This window comes from Diadema antillarum, unplaced genomic scaffold, assembly GCF_040938485.1.
Source record: "Diadema antillarum isolate AM-2024a unplaced genomic scaffold, OU_Dant_1.0 scf00000180, whole genome shotgun sequence".
In the NCBI taxonomy this organism is placed as follows: domain Eukaryota; kingdom Metazoa; phylum Echinodermata; class Echinoidea; order Diadematoida; family Diadematidae; genus Diadema; species Diadema antillarum.
Window position 1 is genome coordinate 4,026,665 of NW_027271069.1, and position 20,772 is coordinate 4,047,436.

Genomic DNA, 20,772 nt, shown 5'->3' on the forward strand with positions numbered 1-20,772 from the left:
CCTTCCGTCTACGAAATAAAAAGTTTAAGGCTGTAAGTCATGATCAAACTAAAGTTTTCCTTTGACTAATGAAAGAAACTATAAGCTATCTTCCATAATCACCGGGTCTTTCTATATGCCACAGACTTTAAAGTAGTTCTTCATGATATTTACAAACAGCTGGAAAATGAAATAAACTACATTTTTTTCTTCAAGTTTTTTTTTTTGTTGTGTTTTGTTTTTAGTACCGTTCATTTTCGACAGTATTTAGCAGTAGCTCCTTTTGGTGTTCTTGCTATATCGATCACTTTGTCAAATATGCGGGTATCGTGATTATCCGGAGTCCACTCTCCAGGTAGGTTTTTGTATATCAAAATGGAAAGCAGCGAAGCATCGTAACGGTGCTGTCCTACTTTGGATCCTTCCGGCGCGATGCACCTTAATTCCAGCGCGCATTTGAGCATCGGCTGCATAATGGCTTGCTGGATGACCGAACTGTTGACGTAGAGTTGTCGATTCGCCGCTGGGTAAGCCGCCAGGTCGTTCGATTCGTAGTACTTCCGGCGGTCAACGCCAAGTTTTTCATACATGAGAGGATTCGTGAAATAGTACTGGTGTCTAATCTTGTTTTTCTTCTTCGGGTCGAATCCGTGCCAGTGTGACATGAAGCCGTGGTGCTTGGTGGCGTACGGCACGAGGTCGTTCAGAGAGCGTTTGAAGCGCACCGCAGCATCACCCCAGAAAATGGCGCCAAACTCCCGCAGTGCTATCTGTATTGACACAAAAAAAAAAATGTAATCTATGTAGAAGAAGTGCATTGGAGAGTGAAAGAATTTGCAAAGTAGCTTCATGCAAGCAACTCAGGCTACATATTTGCCCAGACAGGGCGAGTTTCAGTTTAGTTCATTTAGAAAAAAACAAAACAAAACAAAACAAAAAAACCGCTTACTTGGGAACCTCCCCCCCCCCCCCACAAAAAAAAAAAAAACAACCAACCAACCAACCAACCAAATAAACAAACAAACAAACAACAACAACCAAAACGAAAAATTACCAACCAAACAAGCAGGTAAGCAAGCAAAGACTGTAATTATGCCTATCTACACGAACATTCCTTTATGATTACAATTAGACGCGATTCAAAATATTTGACAATGTAAAAATAGATATTTAACACTGTGAAGCTATATTTTGTGAAGCAGCTTTTAGATTGGAAATGCATAGCAAGATTTGGGATTACAGGTACGATCGGGATAAAGTTGCTTGCTTATAAATGCAGGGTAGATGTGCGAGTGTGAACCGGTGTGAACTGACCGCAAAATTTTGGTTGCAGCTCGTTATTCCGATGGTTCGTTAATCCGAAAATGAAAAAGGGTTGGATATTCCGAGGATTCATTAATCCGAAAATGAAATTAGGTTCGTTATTCCGAAGGTTCGTTGATCCGAAAATGACATAAGGTTCGTTATTCCGAACGTCCGTTAATTCGAAAACGAAATAAGGTTCGTTTAATAATCCAAAAATGTAATATGGTTCGTAATTCCGAAGGTTCGTTAATCCGAAAATGAAATATGGTTCGCTATTCCGAAGGTTTGTTAATCCGAAAATGAAATACGGTTCGCAGATCCGAAAATGAAATAATGCTCGATATTCCGAAAATAAAGTAAATTTCTTGAAGTGACAAAATACGGTGTTGAGAAGAATGCCAATCTTATGCGCCCTCACCCCATTTTCTGCGCATTATAGCCTTACATTTATCAGTAGTCTAGAATTATTCATCATCATAACAATTTAGGAGAGGCACGTTCACTTTGATAAAGGGATGCTTACATGCTCATACTCTCTTTGGACACATAAACACACACGCACGCACACACATACAAACACCCATGTAAACAGGCACACACAAATACATGCAATTCCACACAAACTTCTATCAGCAACGTAAAATGCCGTCGTAATTTGTCATTTCATTTGTACATGTATACTATTGATGAAAGTAGAGGTATTTTCTCCTCCAGAGGATGAGCTCGCTCTCCCCCCCCCCCTTCTGCTCCTCTTAATACGAAATGATTACCAATGTTTGGCAACTCTAACATGTCTCAAGCAGAAAAAAAATGATATGCGTGGACTTAGAATAAAAGCTATCAAGCAAATAAGCAATCAAATATAATCAACAAGCAGATTTCAAATGTAACATCTCTTTTAATAGGCTATTCACTGTGAAGAGTGGAATGTAATCGAAATTGTCCTACCGATCACACACTGGGTAAGAAATTATTTTTGCATGAATTCAATGAGAACTTAAATGCAGTTCTCCACTTTTTTGTGTGACATGGTAACACATGGAATTCATGTCGTTATGGTAACTGACAAAAATGTATAGGCCAGTGCTATGTATCATTTCTAGCTGTCATAAAGTAAAGAAAATTGCGTTAGCACTCCATTATGACAACCTTTGCCATGACACTATTGTCTTATTACTTTCGCAGGATTCTGAAAAAGTTACAGAGCCATGCTTGCATTCGGTTTAAGCCCAGGATACCAACTGCTACCTATACGCTCTTGTGTTAGACAGTCATCAAAAACACTGAATCTCTTGTGAAGAGAGGAATTTCATGAAACTTGTCCTACCGATCACACACTTTGTCAGAAATGATTTTTGTATGAATTCAATGAGAAGTTAAATGAGGTTCTCCTGTTTTAGCGTTCCAAAGAAATGTTTTCTTTCTTTCACTGAAAAGAATGCTTCATCTTTCTAACCCCCCCCCCCCCACACACACACACACTCACACACACTTCCTCTGCCAGTTCCTCCTGCATGGCTCTGCCGTAGGTCGTTCAATTATCGGGTTAATATGAAATGCTGATACCGGTAATGACATTTTTCGCTATGAATCTAGTAATAATTACAGTTGCTATGCGTTATCATCATTGTTACCATCGATAATTATTGCCATTACTACCATCAATGTTACTTATTAGTCTTGTCCATTCGTATTGTCGTTACTGTTACATGTATTATTATCAAAATGTGAGGGTGTCTGAAGGTAGGCTATAGAAAAATCACACAGTCGATCCCCTACGCTCTAAATTCAGTCGCTCAGGTAAATAATTGTTCAGAGTGAATTAAAATCAAGACTATTCATCTACCTTGCTTTACCTGAAAATGATATTATACACGTGTATCATCCTCCCCAGAGACAATATCGAATTTTCATTTCGAAATATCATTCTTTTTTTAAATCACGACAACGTATTTTTAATCACAATGAGTTTATTACATTTTCGAAATTACGAACCTCATTTTATTGTTGGATTAACGAACCTTATTTCATTTTCGGATTAATGAGCCTTATTTCATTTTCGGATAAACGAGCCTTCGAAATAACAGACCTTATTGCATTTTCGGATTAACGAATCTTAGGAATAACGAACCTTCCGAATAACGGACGCTATTTCATTTTCAGATCTACGAACCTTCGGAATAACGAACCCTATTTCATTTTCGGATTAACAAACCTTCGGAATAACGAACCCTATTTCATTTTCAGATTATAGAACCTTCGGAATGGCGAATCCTATTTCATTTTCGGATTAACGAACCTTCGGAAACACGCCACAAGTGTTAGAATTAACGAACTCTTTTTCATTTTCGGATTAACGAACCCCTAGGTATAGGGAATTTGTGTATTTCGGATTAACGAACCTTCGGAATAACGAACAGCTCCCAAAATTTTGAACTCCACATGAGATTGTGAGATAGTTACAAGTTCGTGAGTTAAATATGCAATTATTATAGACTAATGCTAAGATTGTTATTCTTAGGCCTTCACTAAAATAGAATATGGAAATTATGGAAAAGATGCAAAGATATATCATGCAGAGTAATTGTCAAATTTGAGGGAGCTGGTCGCAGTCGCGAGCATCTTCACTTACGTCTAAAATAATCGGCTTCCAAGCGTAGTTGTGCAGATTCCTCACGTGCTCTGGATACGAATTCCATGGAAATGGACGGACTTCAACATTACATAACTTCTTTACCTGAATAAGGGAAAAGGAAATTACAGCGAAAAGATTTATGGTTTCATTTAATCTCTTATCATTGATACGTGCGTAAATCGGGGCGTCTATAACATAGTTGTTGTTTTTATTATTTCTTGGTCTAGTCTTTAGCACATTATCTACAACCTTATCACGAAAGATATAATCAAAATAGTCATGCGCTGAGGTTCGTCACACTACATCGTACATGTCACACTACATTCACTCACACAGCGTGCATAATGCACTTGAAAATGACTAACTGATGTGCATGTATTTCCACCTAAGTCTAATCGCCATGAACCCCCCCCCCCCCCCCATGAACAAAGAAACGATGCATTCCGATATTGTTATATTCTGACCGGCCTGTTTGTTGTTGTGTTTTTTTTTCGGCATGAAAAAAGCAGAAATAGGATTTCACGACAAAACGAATTTTAGACTGTGATGCAAATCAGAAATTGTAAGAATGCTTTGTTGAAATAATTTCCCAATAGGTTCATGAACCATTGCAGGCAAATTTCAATCCCCATCAATTGGGAGCCGTAAAATGACGCATTAAAGGGGATGGCTAGTAACTGATCAGTGGGAATCAGTGGGAATGCTGGGGGATGATTGTTCCAGTCCTTGTGGGATTCATTTAAGGGTACACAACCCTGTACATTATAATATCTATTGTTGTGTGAAAATTGTTTGCGTCACAATGGTCTCATATTCAAGTAATGTGCAGTTTAACGTTTCCAGGTTAGCATGCCTGTACAGTGACGGGGCATTAAACTGCACATTACTTGAATATGAGACCATTCAGAAGCAAATAATTTTCACACAACAATAGATAATTACATAATGTACTCTTAAATGAATCCAACAAGAATTGGAACAATCATCCCCAAGCATTCCCACTGATTCCCACTAATAGGTTACTAGCCATCCCATTTTATCACGCACTGAGAGTAAATTCACAATAAGCTACGGTTTACCCTATTATGAGCAATATCAAACATATTGTGAATTCCCTGTGCGATATTTAGTTATGAAGGAGATATGAGGAACTGCTGGACCTTCGGGGAAAAAGCGACTACATTGAAAACAATTCTTATACATTATTTGAATAGTTAATCCAGAAATCCCAGGATCTCTGCTGGTTAGATAAGTTTTCAGAATTACTCATTTTCTTTTGCGACATTTATCGGTTGTCTCACCGATCGCAAGGTAGTAGCCTTGATGCCCAGGTCGTAAATGATGATCTTTTTCTCCGGCATCTTCTTCTGCGCAGAAGCAATGAAGGGGAGTGCCTCCCTGTAGTGATTATCGGAGAACGCCGAGACGATAGCAAATTGATCGTATAGGTCTTCGAACGAAGGTACGTGCTTCTCGATATCGATCAACGTCGACTCCTGCAAATCATGGATATCGATAGAATATCGTGATAATGTGAGAACATCGAAGTGACAACATGGGGCTGGGACAGCAGGTTAGATGGAGTACCGTGGTCACCTTCCCCAGTCTGCACATACAGCCGGGTTTGTTTGTGTTCTTGCTTGTTTTCTTTTCTTTTTTTTCAAGCCTTGTTATTTTGTAATGTTGCACAATAAGTTCCTGTGCGTCCGTTTGAGACTATTCATTACGTCCCGTTTGATATACAAATCATATCGCATTTCCTCGGTAAAGACGAAAAAGGAGGTCTTCAGAAACATAATTATATACAAAAATGGATTGAACTTTGTAAACAGCCTTTAATTCAGTACGAAACTGACTGTCGCAGGGACTTAAGTGGTATGTTACATTTGACACAAACATTACGTAATGCATTTCACATCTTGTTCTGCGTCTTATTGAACAATCGCGTAACGAACTACCCTTCTTTTGTGTAACATTTTTATGTTTAAGAATTTAGAATGGCCATCATTTTACCATACCTAGAATTACTACGCTGCAATGCGTCGATAAGTTCAAGATAGATGAAACAAAAATTATCTTCGAGAGTTATAATTATTATGATATCAGCAATAACAATGATTACGACAATTTAAATAGCGATGATAAGAATTTTAATGAAAAAGAAAATGAGGGACAGAAGAATATGAGGAAGGTATATTACCACGACATCCGGTGGCAGGTTTTCTTGATCTGTTTGTGCCTGCTCAACTTTCCCCAAAACATCGCTGAGGGCGTGGTCGTCTTCATGTTTCGCTGACTCGTTGGCAGACGGAGCTGGTCGCTGCAAGGTTGATCCAATTGACTCGTCGCCTGGTAAGAATGTGCCGTAGGTCTCCTCGTGTTTCGCTGCTCTGATTTCAGTATTCTTGCGGAGCACTTCTTCAAAGCCAAGAGGGTATAAAGTTAAAAAAAGAAAGAAAGAACGCATGTATACGTGGAGAAAAAGAGAAGAACATTTGAAACTTACAGGTCAAATCTGAAGCATACATTTATTTGAACAGTGAGTGGCTAGCTTTCAACGTGAATTCATCCAAAGGTGATTTATCGCAAGTGATGTCACTTATGTATACAAAGATATAAAGAAAATATACAGAGAATTCCGTTAAACATTTCCGTTACATATTTCCTCTACTTGTTACTGACACATATCAAAGGTAATCATCATCCCCCTGCGAAAGGGGTTTGTTTAGCTCTCTTTTATTTTGCTAGATATAAATGTGGGAGTTTAAACAATTTAGTACAACGACTTTTTAAAGGGGCACATCAGTGCTGATTTGTTGATAAAGAGAACGAGTCGGTAAATATTGTTATGTGTAAACAAAAAGGGAGAATCAAGAGACATTGATTGACATTTTGAGCATCAAAATTTCACAACTTTCGAAATCCTTGTCCGATTGTCATGAAATTTTTGTTCTTTTCTTTTTCTCCACTCTCCCAGCCTATTATCAAAATGAACCCAGTAGGGGATCCAGAGGGGGCGCACCGGGCGCGCGCCCCTCTTTATTTTTGGTTAAAACAAAAGAAATAAAAGGAAAATGGGGGTCCGTGTGCCCCCATTTTAATTTTGCAAAGGCTTCTCCCCTTTACGGAATTCCAGGCTCCGCCCCTGGAAACCTGACTACGGAACTGCAGGGGTTTTCTTTAAAATGCGGCAGTGGCATATGCCACCATACTCGTTCAAAGTAACCAATCGGTTGAAGGAAGTATCGACAGATCACAATATATAGCTGTTAAAGAAACTTAATTGGAAAAACATACTTACGAATGGTATGGTGTGTGTTGCTGGAGAGTACTACCAGAAGAGCCAGGAAGGCTGATGTCATGACGACGAGGATGCTGAAACACGTCCTCAGATTTCTTTGATCCTTCATGTTTTCCGGTAATCTGAGGGTCAAAGGATAATTTGTATTGTTGTAAGACATCCATTGTCTTTTTTTGACATTCCTTCTAGGTAGACATACACGATAACGGTGTGGCGCTATCGAGAATAATTATACTTCTCGCGGACACAACTTGCCCATTTCATGTTACTACTCGCACGGTACTCAACATCCGGTTCAAAGATCAATTAAATTTTTGAAGAGCACATAACTACAGCGAGTACTGGGGATGTTTTCTGTTGCTGTTACATCATATAAACATCCCAGGGTATTAATTACCCGATGATGGTCATACCAGTACCCGGTAGAATTGCCACATAACAGGCTCTTTGATCATCATGCAGAAAACGGAATCTGCAGGAGTATTTACAGAATAACATAGATGAGAACATTTAACCGCATAATTCCTGTGACATCAAACAAGACACTGAACATTCTCCTCCGATTCTACTCAAAATCACAATTTACTCGAAATCATATACTTAAGTATATTATATACGCTGTCAATCTCCAAATGTATTACCCACTTTCTCAGAACAGGACATGGTTTAGAACACTGTCTATAAAGGGGCGGATATTGTGAAGGGTATAGGTCGTGTTAACTCAAATAACGGGCGAAATTTTACAACAAAACACGCTCCTAACTGAATAATCATCAAAACATGCACAAGTAATCGACTTCAAAATCCGCATATTGTTCTAACGCACACAGGTAAAGTCATACTTGGTACTTGGTACTAAGTATACTTCGTAGCCTTCCCTCCAAATTATTCCTTACGGAGTTTTAACTGGAGGTGCACGTCGCCTAGAGTGGTCTATCTTTCTTTTTAGCATGAGCTAATAAGCCGGTTCGGAGATAGCTCATGTGCACACGAGTACAAATGACCTTTCATTTTTCTCAGTTTGTTAGGCACTTCACTCAATTCAAAGCGACACAATGCAGCAGCTTGCCCAACATAGCAATTTATGGAACTCGTCTTCTAACAACTAATGAACCTTTGTAGTAAATGGTTCGTCAATCAACACTTTGGGAAGCATCTATTTCATTGTGCTGTTTTGAATACATTAACAAACTTTTTCTGTTAACATTGTCAAATACCAGGCTTGCTGTCAGGTGGATGTACTGGCAGACACCATTCCCCAATTGTAAGGATGTCATGAATAATCATTTACAGAATAGATGCTTATCTCAGTGAAATTAAAAACCAACCTGTATCTCGGTACAAATGACCTTTTTCTGCTCATGCTCAAACTATAACCCCGAACTGGCTTATTGTAGATGGATCCGTAAGTAGAGCATTTTTGAATGTCTCTATTGACCTTTTCTGTAATGTGGAAGGCATGAGTTTATTCCACTCAGCAGTTGAACGTTTAAATAATGAGTTGCCAGTTGTTTCTAATCTTGTGCGTTTCTGCCGGACTTGATGGGAGTATGGGTACAATACTTTTCCATGATATAGGACAGCATAAAGCGCATACACCACAATCTTGCACGAGCCATTCATGGTGACGAGTTTTAAGTGCAACAAGAATTAAGACACCCTTTGGTGCCCACGGGACCATGGCGTCACTATCTTCTATTATAAGCAGTCCTCCCTCCCCCCCCCCCCCCCCCCCCCCCCCGACGTGAGTAGTCAACCAAAGTCTTGTGAACAGCCTTCGCAGCGGCTTTTCAAATGGAGCATTTATTTTCAGGAAAATCTTCATGATTAAAAGCAGGGATCGTTCAATGACCACACTATAAAGGAAATCCTTCAGATCCTGCTTAATACTTTAAGCCTGGAATTCTGCTTTGTAGATTCTGAGCTAGTAGAAGACAGTGTTCTATTGTATTATCTGAGCGGGACTACCGCGGCGATTTCCAACCTCACAACACATTGTCATTGCCTCATTGCAGTTCTGTTGGAGATTATTGTGCACACTGACTTGAAGTTGCATAGAATAAAACATGCGGATTTCTTCTATAAGATACAATTCCATTATTCAGAGTTGTTGAAGAGTTTATCAAGCTCCTGAGAATATCTGTTATTTTGGTAGAATGCGTTCTTATAACATTGGGTGTGGTAAAAACAGAATCTATTCGGCCTCATTTTGTTACGACGTGGTATCTAATCTTGACCCTTAAAACTCATAAAATAAAAATAAAAGATAAACCACGATGTAAGAACCACTAACGTAACCGCCGGTACCTATTATCTAACAGTAAACTCGTGTGTGTGTGATATAAATTTACTGTGATTCATCAAACTGCAGTGTATATTATACTGATAAAATCAATCTTATGAGCACCCCAATACGGTTTTATTTCCTCGTTTTCAACCGATTTTTCCCCTTCAAGAAAAGTCCCACCTAACGACAACAAAAGTTGTAGCAAGCTGTCATGTTTATACTTACAAAATGGCAGATCTGTCCATCCAAGCACTACATTGAGAAGGAACTCTTTGAAAATACAGTAATGTCCTAATCACAGCATGTGCATGTCAAAAGCGAGAGCTGGCTTGCAATTAATGCATCAGTCATATCAGGATGACTAGACTATAGTTTAGTACTGCATTCAACGCTGTTAATTTATGGATGTTTTTCTTCCGAATAAGCATGTAAGCAAATAAATGAACCATTCCATTCATCGTTTGGTTTCTTTTTTTTTATGTTTTTTTATTCGTCAGTTACCAATGTATTCAAGTTCATGGATGTTTTTCCCAAGGACTGCTCAATTCACCTGCCCCTAGTATTCCAATACTTGGGATCCACCTGTCCCTAGTATTCCAATACTTGGGATCGAGTGTATGTACACAAGTTGTTACTATGTAACAACTATGGTTTTAACAGATTTTTCGAAAGCATTTGACCGAATTGATCATAACATTCTGATTCATAAGTTGGTATTTATGAATGTGCGCCCATTTGTTATTTCATTAGTTGTGGATTTTTATATTGCAGACAACAGGTTGTTAAATACAATGGCAGTATCTCTGATATTAGAGAATGCAATGCAGGGGTTCCGCAGGGAACAAAACTTGGACCGGTTTTGTTTTTGATTATGATAAATGATGCTTGTAAAGATTGTCCTTTTTCATTTTATAAATATGTTGATGATTTGACTATTGTAGAGGCTAGGAATAGAAATCAACCATCTCAGATACAAAGACAAATTAATGCACTGGCAAGTTGGTCATTGTTGAATAACATGAAACTTAATCCTCAGAAATGTGTTTTTATGACAATTTCTTTTATGAAGCAATCAATTCAGCAAAGTTTGTGTATTAACGAAATTTTTTTGAAAGAAACAAGCACTGTTAAGATTTTAGGGGTGTATTTTCAGTAGAATCTCAAATGGGATGCACATGTTTCTGAAATGGTGAAAAGATGCAATAGGAGATTGTTTATGTTACGCAAATTGAAACACTTTAATTTATCAATAGTTGATCTTATTACAGTGTATACAGGATATATTAGACCAATTCTAGAATATTGTGCCCCACTTTTTCATTCGAGTCTTACCAAAAAACACACAGAGGTAATAGAAAAGAGTCAAAAACGTGTATTGAAAATCATATTAGGTTGTAATTATGTCACATATGATATGGCCTTACAAGTGTGCAATTTATTATCTTTAAAAGAAAGGAGAAGGAAATTGTGTTTAGATTTTGCTCTGCAGTTAGAAAAGCACCCCAATCATTCATTGTGGTTACCGGACCAAAGAGATGTTAAAATCAATTTAAGAAATACTACAAAATATTCTCAACTGCATTGTAAAACTGATCGGTTTAAGAAAAGTGCAATACCGTATTTTATTGATATACTGAATGATTATTACTGTAATGACTCTTAGTAGAGTTTTTTATTCTCACTACTGTCTAATGTGTTGGTAAATTTATTTATATAGTTATATGTATAGGAGTTTGCAGCGTGGTGGGTAGGGAAGACAAATGATACATTTGATTAGGAGATTTTTATGTATTTTATGCATGCTAGGAAACCCCACTTTTTCCATACTGTACTCAAAGTTAGTTGTTAGACATTTACACAATGTACAATACATGTAGGTGGGCCTGTCTTTAAACGTGCACTTAGCACAGGTACATTGTATGGGCGTGTGTTGGGTGTGGTCTTGTGGACATGACGGTGCTTGTGTGTGTGTGTGAGTAATGTATGTGTGTGTGTGTGTGAGTAATGTATGTGTGTGTGTGTTTATGTGTGTGTGTGTTTGTAGCTGCAATATGTGTGTGTGTGTTTTCCCTGTGTGTACGTATAGTGTATATGTATGTAAATGTATGCGCGTGAATGTGAGTGTGTACATACGTTGTATTGTACATCGAGCATGTGCACTGTGTTTATGCTCATGCGCGTTTGTGAGTGTTGTACAGATATGCGATCTACACATCAATGTACAGTACTGTATGTGTGCATGTGTGTGTGTGTGTGTGAGAGAGAGAGAGAGAGAGAGAGAAACAGAGAGAGTATGCCAGTGAGAAATGCTTTAGGTATGTGTGGGTAGTGAATGTGTGTACATTACGGGGGAGGGGGATGATCACCTCACCAACAAAATAATGTTACTGCAAGTATTTGTGGAATGTATAGTGTAGGTTGTTGACGCGTCTTTCCAACCACACTGCAAACTCCTGTACTCCCTTTTGTATCTGTAGAAGAGCTTACTTTTTTTTTTTCTTCTTCTTTCGACAATGAGTTGAGTAGCCCTGAGTGTTTCTTCCTTTCCTTAGGAGTGTACCGCTACTGTTTATAAAATGTCCATTCATTTTTTTTCTTTTTGTATTTATATAACAATCTGTAGCGTTAAAAATGTATTAGTTGTGTATACAGAATGTTTGAATGTAATGTATTTTTTTATGTATTATGATTATGTTATTATTTCATCTGTTTTGCTGTATAATCTCTGTATATCTGTGTAATTCGACTTTTAGTCGCCGACTCAGATTTTATTTGAATAAAGACCTTTTAATCAATCAAAACAATGTCGGGCAGTCGGGCGGTAAGCATTCTTGTTTTTACAAAATATAAAGGAATGCATTAGATTTGAATACATAACGTACTGACGTGGACAATATAATTTTGATAATGCAAACATGAAATCCATACTACACGCATACAAGCCCATAAACACACTGACAAACGGACACACACACATACCACATACATTATGATGTTCGTTCAGAGTATTCAGTCATAATTTATGTTAGGGTGGTAATCTTCCAACAAAAGATCGTAACATGCAAACCATCAGTAACGCGTATGCGTTGATGATCTATAAATTCTATACCATGACCATGCTGCCCTATACTTTGGCAAAAGGAAGCAAGTTACAACCTCATAATATGATTGTCATTTGCTTCCCTTTGCCAAATCATTTATATTTACACACAATCTAAAATACTTTGGCAAAAGGGAGCAAGTAACATCCTTATGATATGATTGTCACTTTCTTCCTTTTGCCATTTCTTTAAATGTTTGTTACAAATCTATAGTACTTTGGCAAAGGGAAGAAAGTATAACATTTGTCATGATTTGATTGTCAATTGCTTCCTTTTGCCATATTTTTCATGTTTGCTAAAAATCTGAAATACTTTTGCAAAAGGAAGCAAATTACAACCTCAATATATGATTGTCACGTGCTTCCTTTTGCCAAACTATTAATATTTGTACACAATCTAAAATACTTCGGGGAAAAGGAAGCAAGTGACATCCTTATGATATGATTGTTACTTGCTTCCTTTTGCCATTTTTTATGTTTGCTACAAATATATTATACTTTGGCAAAAGGAAGCAAGTAATATACTCATAATAATGAGTTTCTATGGGAATATCAAAATTCTTCGAATTGTCATGAATGTATAACCATATATGACTTGCACGAATACCTACATTTTTTCTCATCACAAATTCCCATGTTGAAGGGTCTACCAAAAAAAAAAAAAAAATATTTCTTCATTTGTAGCATTTGTACTCGATGTCACTTGCTTCCTTTTGCCAAAGTAGGGCAGCATGGTATAGGTCCCCTATACATGGTATATGTGTACAATGTATACAGATACACTGTGGAATATCAGGCATATAGTGTGTCCATTACAATATACAGTCTTTAAGGTTATAGATGGGTGTAAACAATGACCTAGTGTCGAACGTAAGGGTCTACACCATGAATGAACTTGACATTCTACCGAGGGCTTTCTCAATACTTCGTACGTGGCACTGCGTCGGATTAACATCACTACGTTGAGTGCCAGTTAGGCGTGGACCCGTCTTGTCGGGCTTCTGCAAAGACAATAGTCTTGTAATGCCCGCCTACTTTCAGTAAGTTTCCACTGAATGTCCAACGTAAGTACCTTGTCTTTTTTTTTTAATTGCAGTAATGACTGCTACTATTTGAGATGATTACCCTGCGGAGTATGTGAATTTATTGTACTTCTTTTGACAGGAATGTATAGGGTATTATTTTGTGTACGCATACCGGCTCCTCTTATATCCCATGATAAGAAACACATATAACTGAACGAAACAACATGAACTCACACTGTGCTAGCTGAATATAACGACAAAAGAACATTAACGAAGATTGTGACTTACAGTGTGTTTAGCGTATTTACTGTTATCATCCCGAATCGTTATTCACATTTAGGATACCAATTCATCTTTATCATGTAGAAGGGAGTAACCAAATCGAGGTGTGTCTTATGATTGATTACTACTGCTTAAAAGTGACAACCGGTCCATAATGTCCAATCGAAATACTTACATCACTGCGTTCTTTGTTGACGAATATCATTTCCTTGTCACCTTTCTCACGCGACACCGCTCCGGAGAAGCCATAACATTTTAGTTAACGCAGGCCACTCTAATTTCTCCCGCTGGAGGAGATCGATCAAGAAAATACAAATTTCACTGCCGTAATAAAGACTGTCTAAACAAACAAGCTATCTCATTAAACGTCTTGAACCTCGAGTACGTGTATACACAATGTAGATTCTTCCGCGGGTGCAGTTTCCAAAATACATTGCGTCAAGTGCGCTACACCCAGAGTTCCTCGATTGTATCCATACTCCACTGATCGTGTGCACCGAGATCTTACTGCCGTCCAGTGCGATTGAAAAGGGGAAAAATCGTGGACCAATCGAGAAAGAAGGTTACTGGGCAAATCAATATGGTCTGGGTCTTCTTTGGACAAAAAATCAATTTCGCTCATTCGCGTCATGTCGATGCACATGCAGAGGTTATTCACGGCTCGTTGTGTATAATGTACATTGTAGTTCGACATGGACTTCAGAAGCCTTAGTAAGGCTGGGGATGGAAGTTGTAAAGAAACTGGAAGACGATTTACATTTTAGCAAATCTGAGCAAAATCTTAGCAAATCTAAGCCAACAAATCAGACGGGCTTAGTTGAGGCACATGCAGAAGTCAATAAGAGTGGCTTCGCGAAGAAGACAAAAAAAAAATGAATGTGATGAATTTTGTGACCATAGATAATTATCTTTTAAAGATACCAGTCATCTATGATAGGAGGATTGATTATCATTATATTTTTGTTTGCTTAAAAAACACATAATATAATATACAAGAAAACATTTCATAAAACATTTATTGTGCAGATTACAGAAATTGCTTCTTATAGGTCATTTTCTGGTCAACACAATAATCGAAGACTTTTCATTGATAAATATATGCTTAACGTAATATTTTAACTTATATCCTCTTTGTGGTAAAAAATATTTTAAAAAAATGCTGAAAACTGCTCATAAATGCAAGGAAGCACACCTTATCGGACAGACGACAAGAACACAACCAGGAATTCATTCGTTTACAAACTAGAAACGCTTCTTTACTTTAGCCCTCCTATCTCTCTCCCTCTCACTCTTTCTGCCTTTATATCCACTACCTGTCATATTATCTACGTTTTCAGCTCGTTTTGTAATTAATTCTTAATTCATTACGCTTTAATATCATGCTTTCTTTATCAACAATTTTTAGCTCTAGGATGGCGCAAATTAAAGTGAAAATTATTAATTTCTACCTATACAATCTACCGAAGTCGTAGGCACTTATCATAATAATCAGCGTCATATACTAACTTTTCAGAATTCACAATCAGTTCTAGATTTTGCTAAGACTAACTGAGACAAAAAAAAGAGAGAACAGTTCAAATATGAAAATGGAAACGATGGTGAAAACGTGTTGCAATGTTAACTGTCTTTATTGCAATTACTTTTGAGCAATCTCGAGAATAATGTACAATCTTGGAAAATACTTACGCTGCAATAACATTAAACAATAATTATGTGATATATGGACCGTTTTGACTGATAATCTTTCAATATTTCCTGATACAAAAGAGATAGATGTTGACGAACACGTACAATATAACGTCTGATACGAATTTACGTGAGACGGGATCCTAACAGGAAGTGAATTGGCTAAAAAAGCCCCCGATCGCTTCGCTGGTTAATAAGATTGAAGTCGTTGTCAGTGACCATTGTATACACCTCTGTAAGTCTTACCGCTCGGTTTACTCTGTCCAATGGTGATGTGGTTGACACCAAAGGAAAATAATGGTAAATCCGACTACCTTTGCTTGACCAACGCAACGCACCAATATTTCCATTAATAGAAACATATATCTTTTTTGAGAATTCAGAGATGAAAAGGAAGATTTTCGTGTCTTATTCTTCGTTCTCCCTATATTATGAAACAAGGCAAAGTATAATATAGTGTCGGAGATACTGCGCTTATACGGAACCTCAAGGGAGTTTTTATTTCCGACACGCCAAGTAGTCAAGGCAAAGGATCACTAATATAATTCATGTGGTACCTGTACAAGACTGAGTTTACGCGTTGCATTTCGGCTGCTTCGTGTAGCATCCATCAAATTTGTAACCAATAATTCGTTTTATCAAGTCGCGCTCGACAATAATACTGTTTGTATAGTCTGAAGAAAATGGCGTTGAGCACGCGTTCCAGGAGCCACGGTAGTGTTCACTGGCGTCTCCTAGAAGCACTTCCTATGCACAATGCTTGGCCCAGACTCGTCGTACTCCTGCTTGCTGATCCACATCTGCTGGAAGGTGGAGAGGGAGGCGAGAATCGAACCGCCGATCCACACGGAGTACTTCCTCTCAGGAGGAGCGATGATCTTGATCTTCATTGTTGGTGGCGCCAGCGCCGAGATCTCCTTTTGCATTCGGTCGGCGATGCCGGGGAACATGGTGGTTCCTCCAGACAGGACGGTGTTGGCGTAGAGGTCCTTTCGGATGTCGACGTCGCACTTCATAATGCTGTTGTAGGTGGTTTCGTGGATACCAGTCGACTCCATGCCGAGAAAGGAGGGTTGGAAGAGAGATTCAGGAGCCCGGAAGCGTTCGTTGCCAATGGTGATGACCTGACCGTCGGGCAGTTCGTAGCTCTTCTCCAAAGCGGAGGATGATGCAGCCGTTTGCATCTCCTGCTCAAAGTCGAGTGCAACGTAAGAGAGCTTTTCCTTGATGTCGCGAACAATTTCTCGCTCGGCTGTGCAAAAATAATATAAAGTTAAGTGATGTAATACCCTTTCGAAATATGAACAAAGCACGTAGGCCCTATAACATCAGAGAAAAATACAAGTGTGAATGATTTATAATCATTATGACATGATGACTGATAACGAAAATAGAAAAGAACTGAAAATAAACAAGATGAATAGTCAACAGATTAGCGAAATAAGCTTTTTTTCTCCAAACCGGCAACCTTATCCGTAAAAAAAAAAGTGATATGATTGCTCGCAATGATATTAACATAAACAAACATAATTATGGGAAAAACCCCGGACAGTTTACATACTGATAGCCGAGCGATTGAATGTTGTTCTATGGAAATCAAAATAATTTACTTTTCTGTTAAAAATGATAAAGTTGATGGCTAGATCTTAGTTTTAGTGGTAATGTAATATCTTTCAACTTCATTCAGGGCCATTCGAATTCTAAAAACAGTTATCATATACACTGTATATATATATATTTCAATTCATAAGTCAACAGGGCGACACCAGAGGAGCTGTTGTCGCATATAATATAATCGCAATCCATGGTCTAACTTCAACGCCAATGTTCTTCCCACAAGCAATTATGATTTTGAATTGAAGAGTTCTTCCTCCAAAGGCTATACTCCGATATGGTAATAATTTTGATTGTATCGATCATCACCTATACACAAGATTTTCCCCACCTCTGCCAAAATTTCAGCTTTGAGAATGCTCGTCCTTAATTTCTTGTTAGAATGTATAAGTATCTGAGTTTGGATTTAGCATATGGGCCGGGAAAAGGGTCTGCTTTTGTGAGTGTGTATGTAGGCACTTGTTTCTTTGATCCTTGCAGTGTGTTTACTTTGCTCTCAAGTGCATGCTATAAATGGCTCCGAACTCCTGCGCTCAGAGGATCCCCATTTAGGCATCCTGTGCATTAGATCATTTAACTATACCGTTAGATGACACAGAACATTAAATTGGTATGTGCATGCACGCCTGGATTCGAACCGGTGACCTTCCGTGCCTGCAGCGCGATTGCTGCCTATCGAGCCAGCAAAAGACTCACCGGTGGTAGTGAACGAATAGCCCCTCTCCGTCAGGATCTTCATGAGGTAGTCGGTGAGGTCACGGCCGGCCAGGTCGAGGCGGAGGATGGCGTGTGGCAGGGCGTAGCCCTCGTAGATTGGCACCGTGTGGGAGACTCCGTCACCAGAGTCGAGCACGATGCCGGTGGTTCTGCCGGAGGCGTAGAGGGAAAGCACGGCCTGGATGGCCACGTAGAAGGCTGGTGTGTTGAAGGTCTCGAACATGATCTGTAATAAGAGGAACAGGCACATGACAAAAACAAATGTAATACACCTCATACACGCAGTAATCTCTTTCACATCACAAATCTCCAATCCAGAAATCAGTACTCATTATTCTATTGTTGTACATGTACTTTAAAAATTGAGTGAACTTATCAGACACCTTCTGAATGTAAAGCGGACAAGAAAGCAAGCTAAAGAATGATGAATGGACAAACAGACAACTGCAGATAAAGATGAAATAGAAAAATGAATGAAACTTTCGTCTTCAGATAACTAGATATAGATAGAATATATTCAGGAAAAAGATAACTAAATTTATAGAGGACTGTTAAGTGATAGCTTGATCTCTCGACACTCAACTTGATTGACTTTTACACAGAGATTGCTAGCTATAAAGTAGATAGACAAATAGATAAATTGCAATATGGATATACAAATGTATAAGTAGAAATAAGATTATAATACTTTGATTAGTTATGAAGATTATCTGCCTATGGGTAATATGGTAAGAATGGCCTCGTACCTGTGTCATCTTTTCCCTGTTGGCCTTGGGGTTGAGTGGAGCCTCGGTGAGGAGGACGGGATGCTCCTCCGGGGCGACACGGAGCTCGTTGTAGAAGGTGTGATGCCAGATCTTCTCCATGTCGTCCCAGTTGGTGACGATGCCGTGCTCGATGGGGTACTTGAGGGTCAGGATACCTCTCTTGCTCTGGGCTTCGTCTCCGACGTAACTGTCCTTCTGCCCCATTCCCACCATGACGCCCTATATGTTCGCAAATAAATGGACATAGATGTGTCCTTCGTTTATTATTATCATTCTTTATTATTCATTCGGCCACATGAAAATGACAATAACAGTAACATAACATACAATCACATATTTGATATTTGATATTTGATATTTCAATATCTTAGTTTGATATTTTCCTTGCACAAAAACACATCCAAGAAAATGATTTAGTTTTAAATCTACACAAAAAGAGAAGAAAACTATACGTATACTGTGTTCTCAAGTGAAAGTTTATAACTAGGTATTTGTTGAACATTTGTAAATATTATAACGCAACTTTATCAATCTAGCGAAGTTACAGTATGTTTGAATTAAAAGTAAATATCTGCGTCTGATGTTCCTATTGGAAGAAAGTGGTGAGACTGGTACAATGGTCAAAGCATTCTATCATCAATGGTACAATGAAATGGTTTTTGCCAGGAATTTATCTATCGGTCACCTGATGTCTCGGCCTGCCGACGATGGACGGGAAAACAGCCCGAGGCGCGTCGTCACCGGCGAAGCCAGCCTTCACCATACCTGACCCGTTGTCGATGACCAGAGCGGCGATGTCGTCATCACACATTGTGTCGGTTTGTTTTTACTGCTCGTTATGAGAAGGTAATGACAGGAACGTGCCTCTTGCTGCTGAAGGAAACGAAACAAAGTCAAAATGAAAAATGAAACGAATGTTATCATAAAGCTATATAGTTCAAAGGATTTCCCGACAAGTTGTGTCATCATTTTCACCGTGATTATTGACAAGCTTCTGAAATGCAAACTCATCAAGCAATCAGTTAGCTCCTTCACACACTTTTCCTTAGCTGCTTCTGATGCCTGTAATTATCACACGAAAATTGTGAAGTCTTAAATTGACTACGTAATAATGTACACGAAGACATGCCTCAAGGAAATTCGTTAAGATGAACATTAACCTGTCATATCTAAATAGGATTTGATTAGATCGTAAGTTATCCACGTTACTGCAAAACGAATTTCATCCCTGTTTTACAATACAATTTGAAGCTGTGATCTTCACATTATGATTCCAGTACACATAAATAAGTATGTTTAGCTCTTTCTGTGCCACGTTCGCATGCACGACTCAGTCGTCGGCGTGCCAACTTCGCATATTCTGCTCAAACGCACAAACCCGCCCAAACCGATCAACATTTCTCGCGGGTCAGTTCCTGTCACACGTAGCTTGCATATCATTTTATAATGGTGATGAAATATCAACCGGTGTTCCTTACTGGACTTGAAAGTAAAGTCGTGGTTTCTGTCAATGTTTTGTGTGCAAAGTCATGCCTCTACCAACAATACAGCTACTGTTCTTTTGCGAGAAAATAATCATAGATTTGTCAATGCAAATTTACACCAAAGTAAAGCTATAGACATTTTTCGTACAAATTTGCTCATTACAAGTCGAGGGTAACAACAAATCTGCTGAAGTTACATGGATTTGAAAAGCAGAATGTGTGCCTAAAGCAGGACTACGTTGGTGTCTCAGAATGATGTGGCACACAGGGGGTTTACACCATAGCACATAGAAAGTTAGCTGGTCGCCTTGCGCACTATGCGGGAACCAACCCTAGAGGGCGCTGCTTCTGCGCCCCTCGATCGACTCCTTCCTGTCTCGTGGGCATCAAACGAAACTGCGGGGGGGGGGGGGGGGGGGGTAATTAAGCTCCATAGCAACGTTCATATACATTATGTACAAAGGCGAATAATTTGCTCTTGCAGCAGCTAGATAAAACTCGCTTGAAGAAGAAGGGACAGCAATTTAATTCGATTTAGACAGACTTGGCGGATGAATAAGGTTATCACATGCCTGACGATGTTAGCAAGA

The 20,772-nt window shown here is 38.7% G+C and overlaps 2 protein-coding genes across 2 annotated transcripts; both read right to left on the bottom strand.

Moving 5' to 3' along the window:
* Positions 1–230: 230 nt before the first annotated feature.
* LOC139723045 (uncharacterized) lies at positions 231–7,329 on the bottom strand. The gene is made up of 5 exons (XM_071634320.1): positions 7,221–7,329; positions 6,120–6,337; positions 5,221–5,415; positions 3,913–4,021; positions 231–745 (listed from the first exon to the last, which is right to left on the bottom strand). Exons 1-5 carry the CDS (start codon positions 7,327–7,329, stop codon positions 231–233), a joined length of 1,146 nt encoding a protein of 381 aa, XP_071490421.1.
* A 9,005-nt stretch (positions 7,330–16,334) lies between these two features.
* On the bottom strand, positions 16,335–19,509 carry LOC139723092 (actin CyI, cytoplasmic-like). Its single transcript, XM_071634362.1, has 4 exons — positions 19,384–19,509; positions 18,678–18,917; positions 17,911–18,157; positions 16,335–16,852 (listed from the first exon to the last, which is right to left on the bottom strand). The coding sequence occupies exons 1-4, from the start codon at positions 19,507–19,509 to the stop codon at positions 16,335–16,337; spliced, it is 1,131 nt and encodes a 376-aa protein (XP_071490463.1).
* Positions 19,510–20,772: the final 1,263 nt, after the last annotated feature.

Bases quoted from the DNA above. Each gene is read 5' to 3' on its own strand.
- LOC139723092 (XM_071634362.1), bottom strand. From the start codon at position 19,509: ATGTGTGATGACGACATCGCCGCTCTGGTCATCGACAACGGGTCAGGT. The intron at 18,918-19,383 runs GTGACCGATAGA...GCGAACATATAG, and splicing joins TCGGCAGGCCGAGACATCAG to GGCGTCATGGTGGGAATGGG. The intron at 16,853-17,910 runs GTGAGTCTTTTG...ATTTTTGCACAG, and splicing joins CTATTCGTTCACTACCACCG to CCGAGCGAGAAATTGTTCGC.
- LOC139723045 (XM_071634320.1), bottom strand. From the start codon at position 7,329: ATGAAGGATCAAAGAAATCTGAGGACGTGTTTCAGCATCCTCGTCGTC. The intron at 4,022-5,220 runs GTGAGACAACCG...TCCCTTATTCAG, and splicing joins AGGCTACTACCTTGCGATCG to GTAAAGAAGTTATGTAATGT. The intron at 746-3,912 runs GTGAAGATGCTC...CAATACAGATAG, and splicing joins GCCGATTATTTTAGACGTAA to CACTGCGGGAGTTTGGCGCC.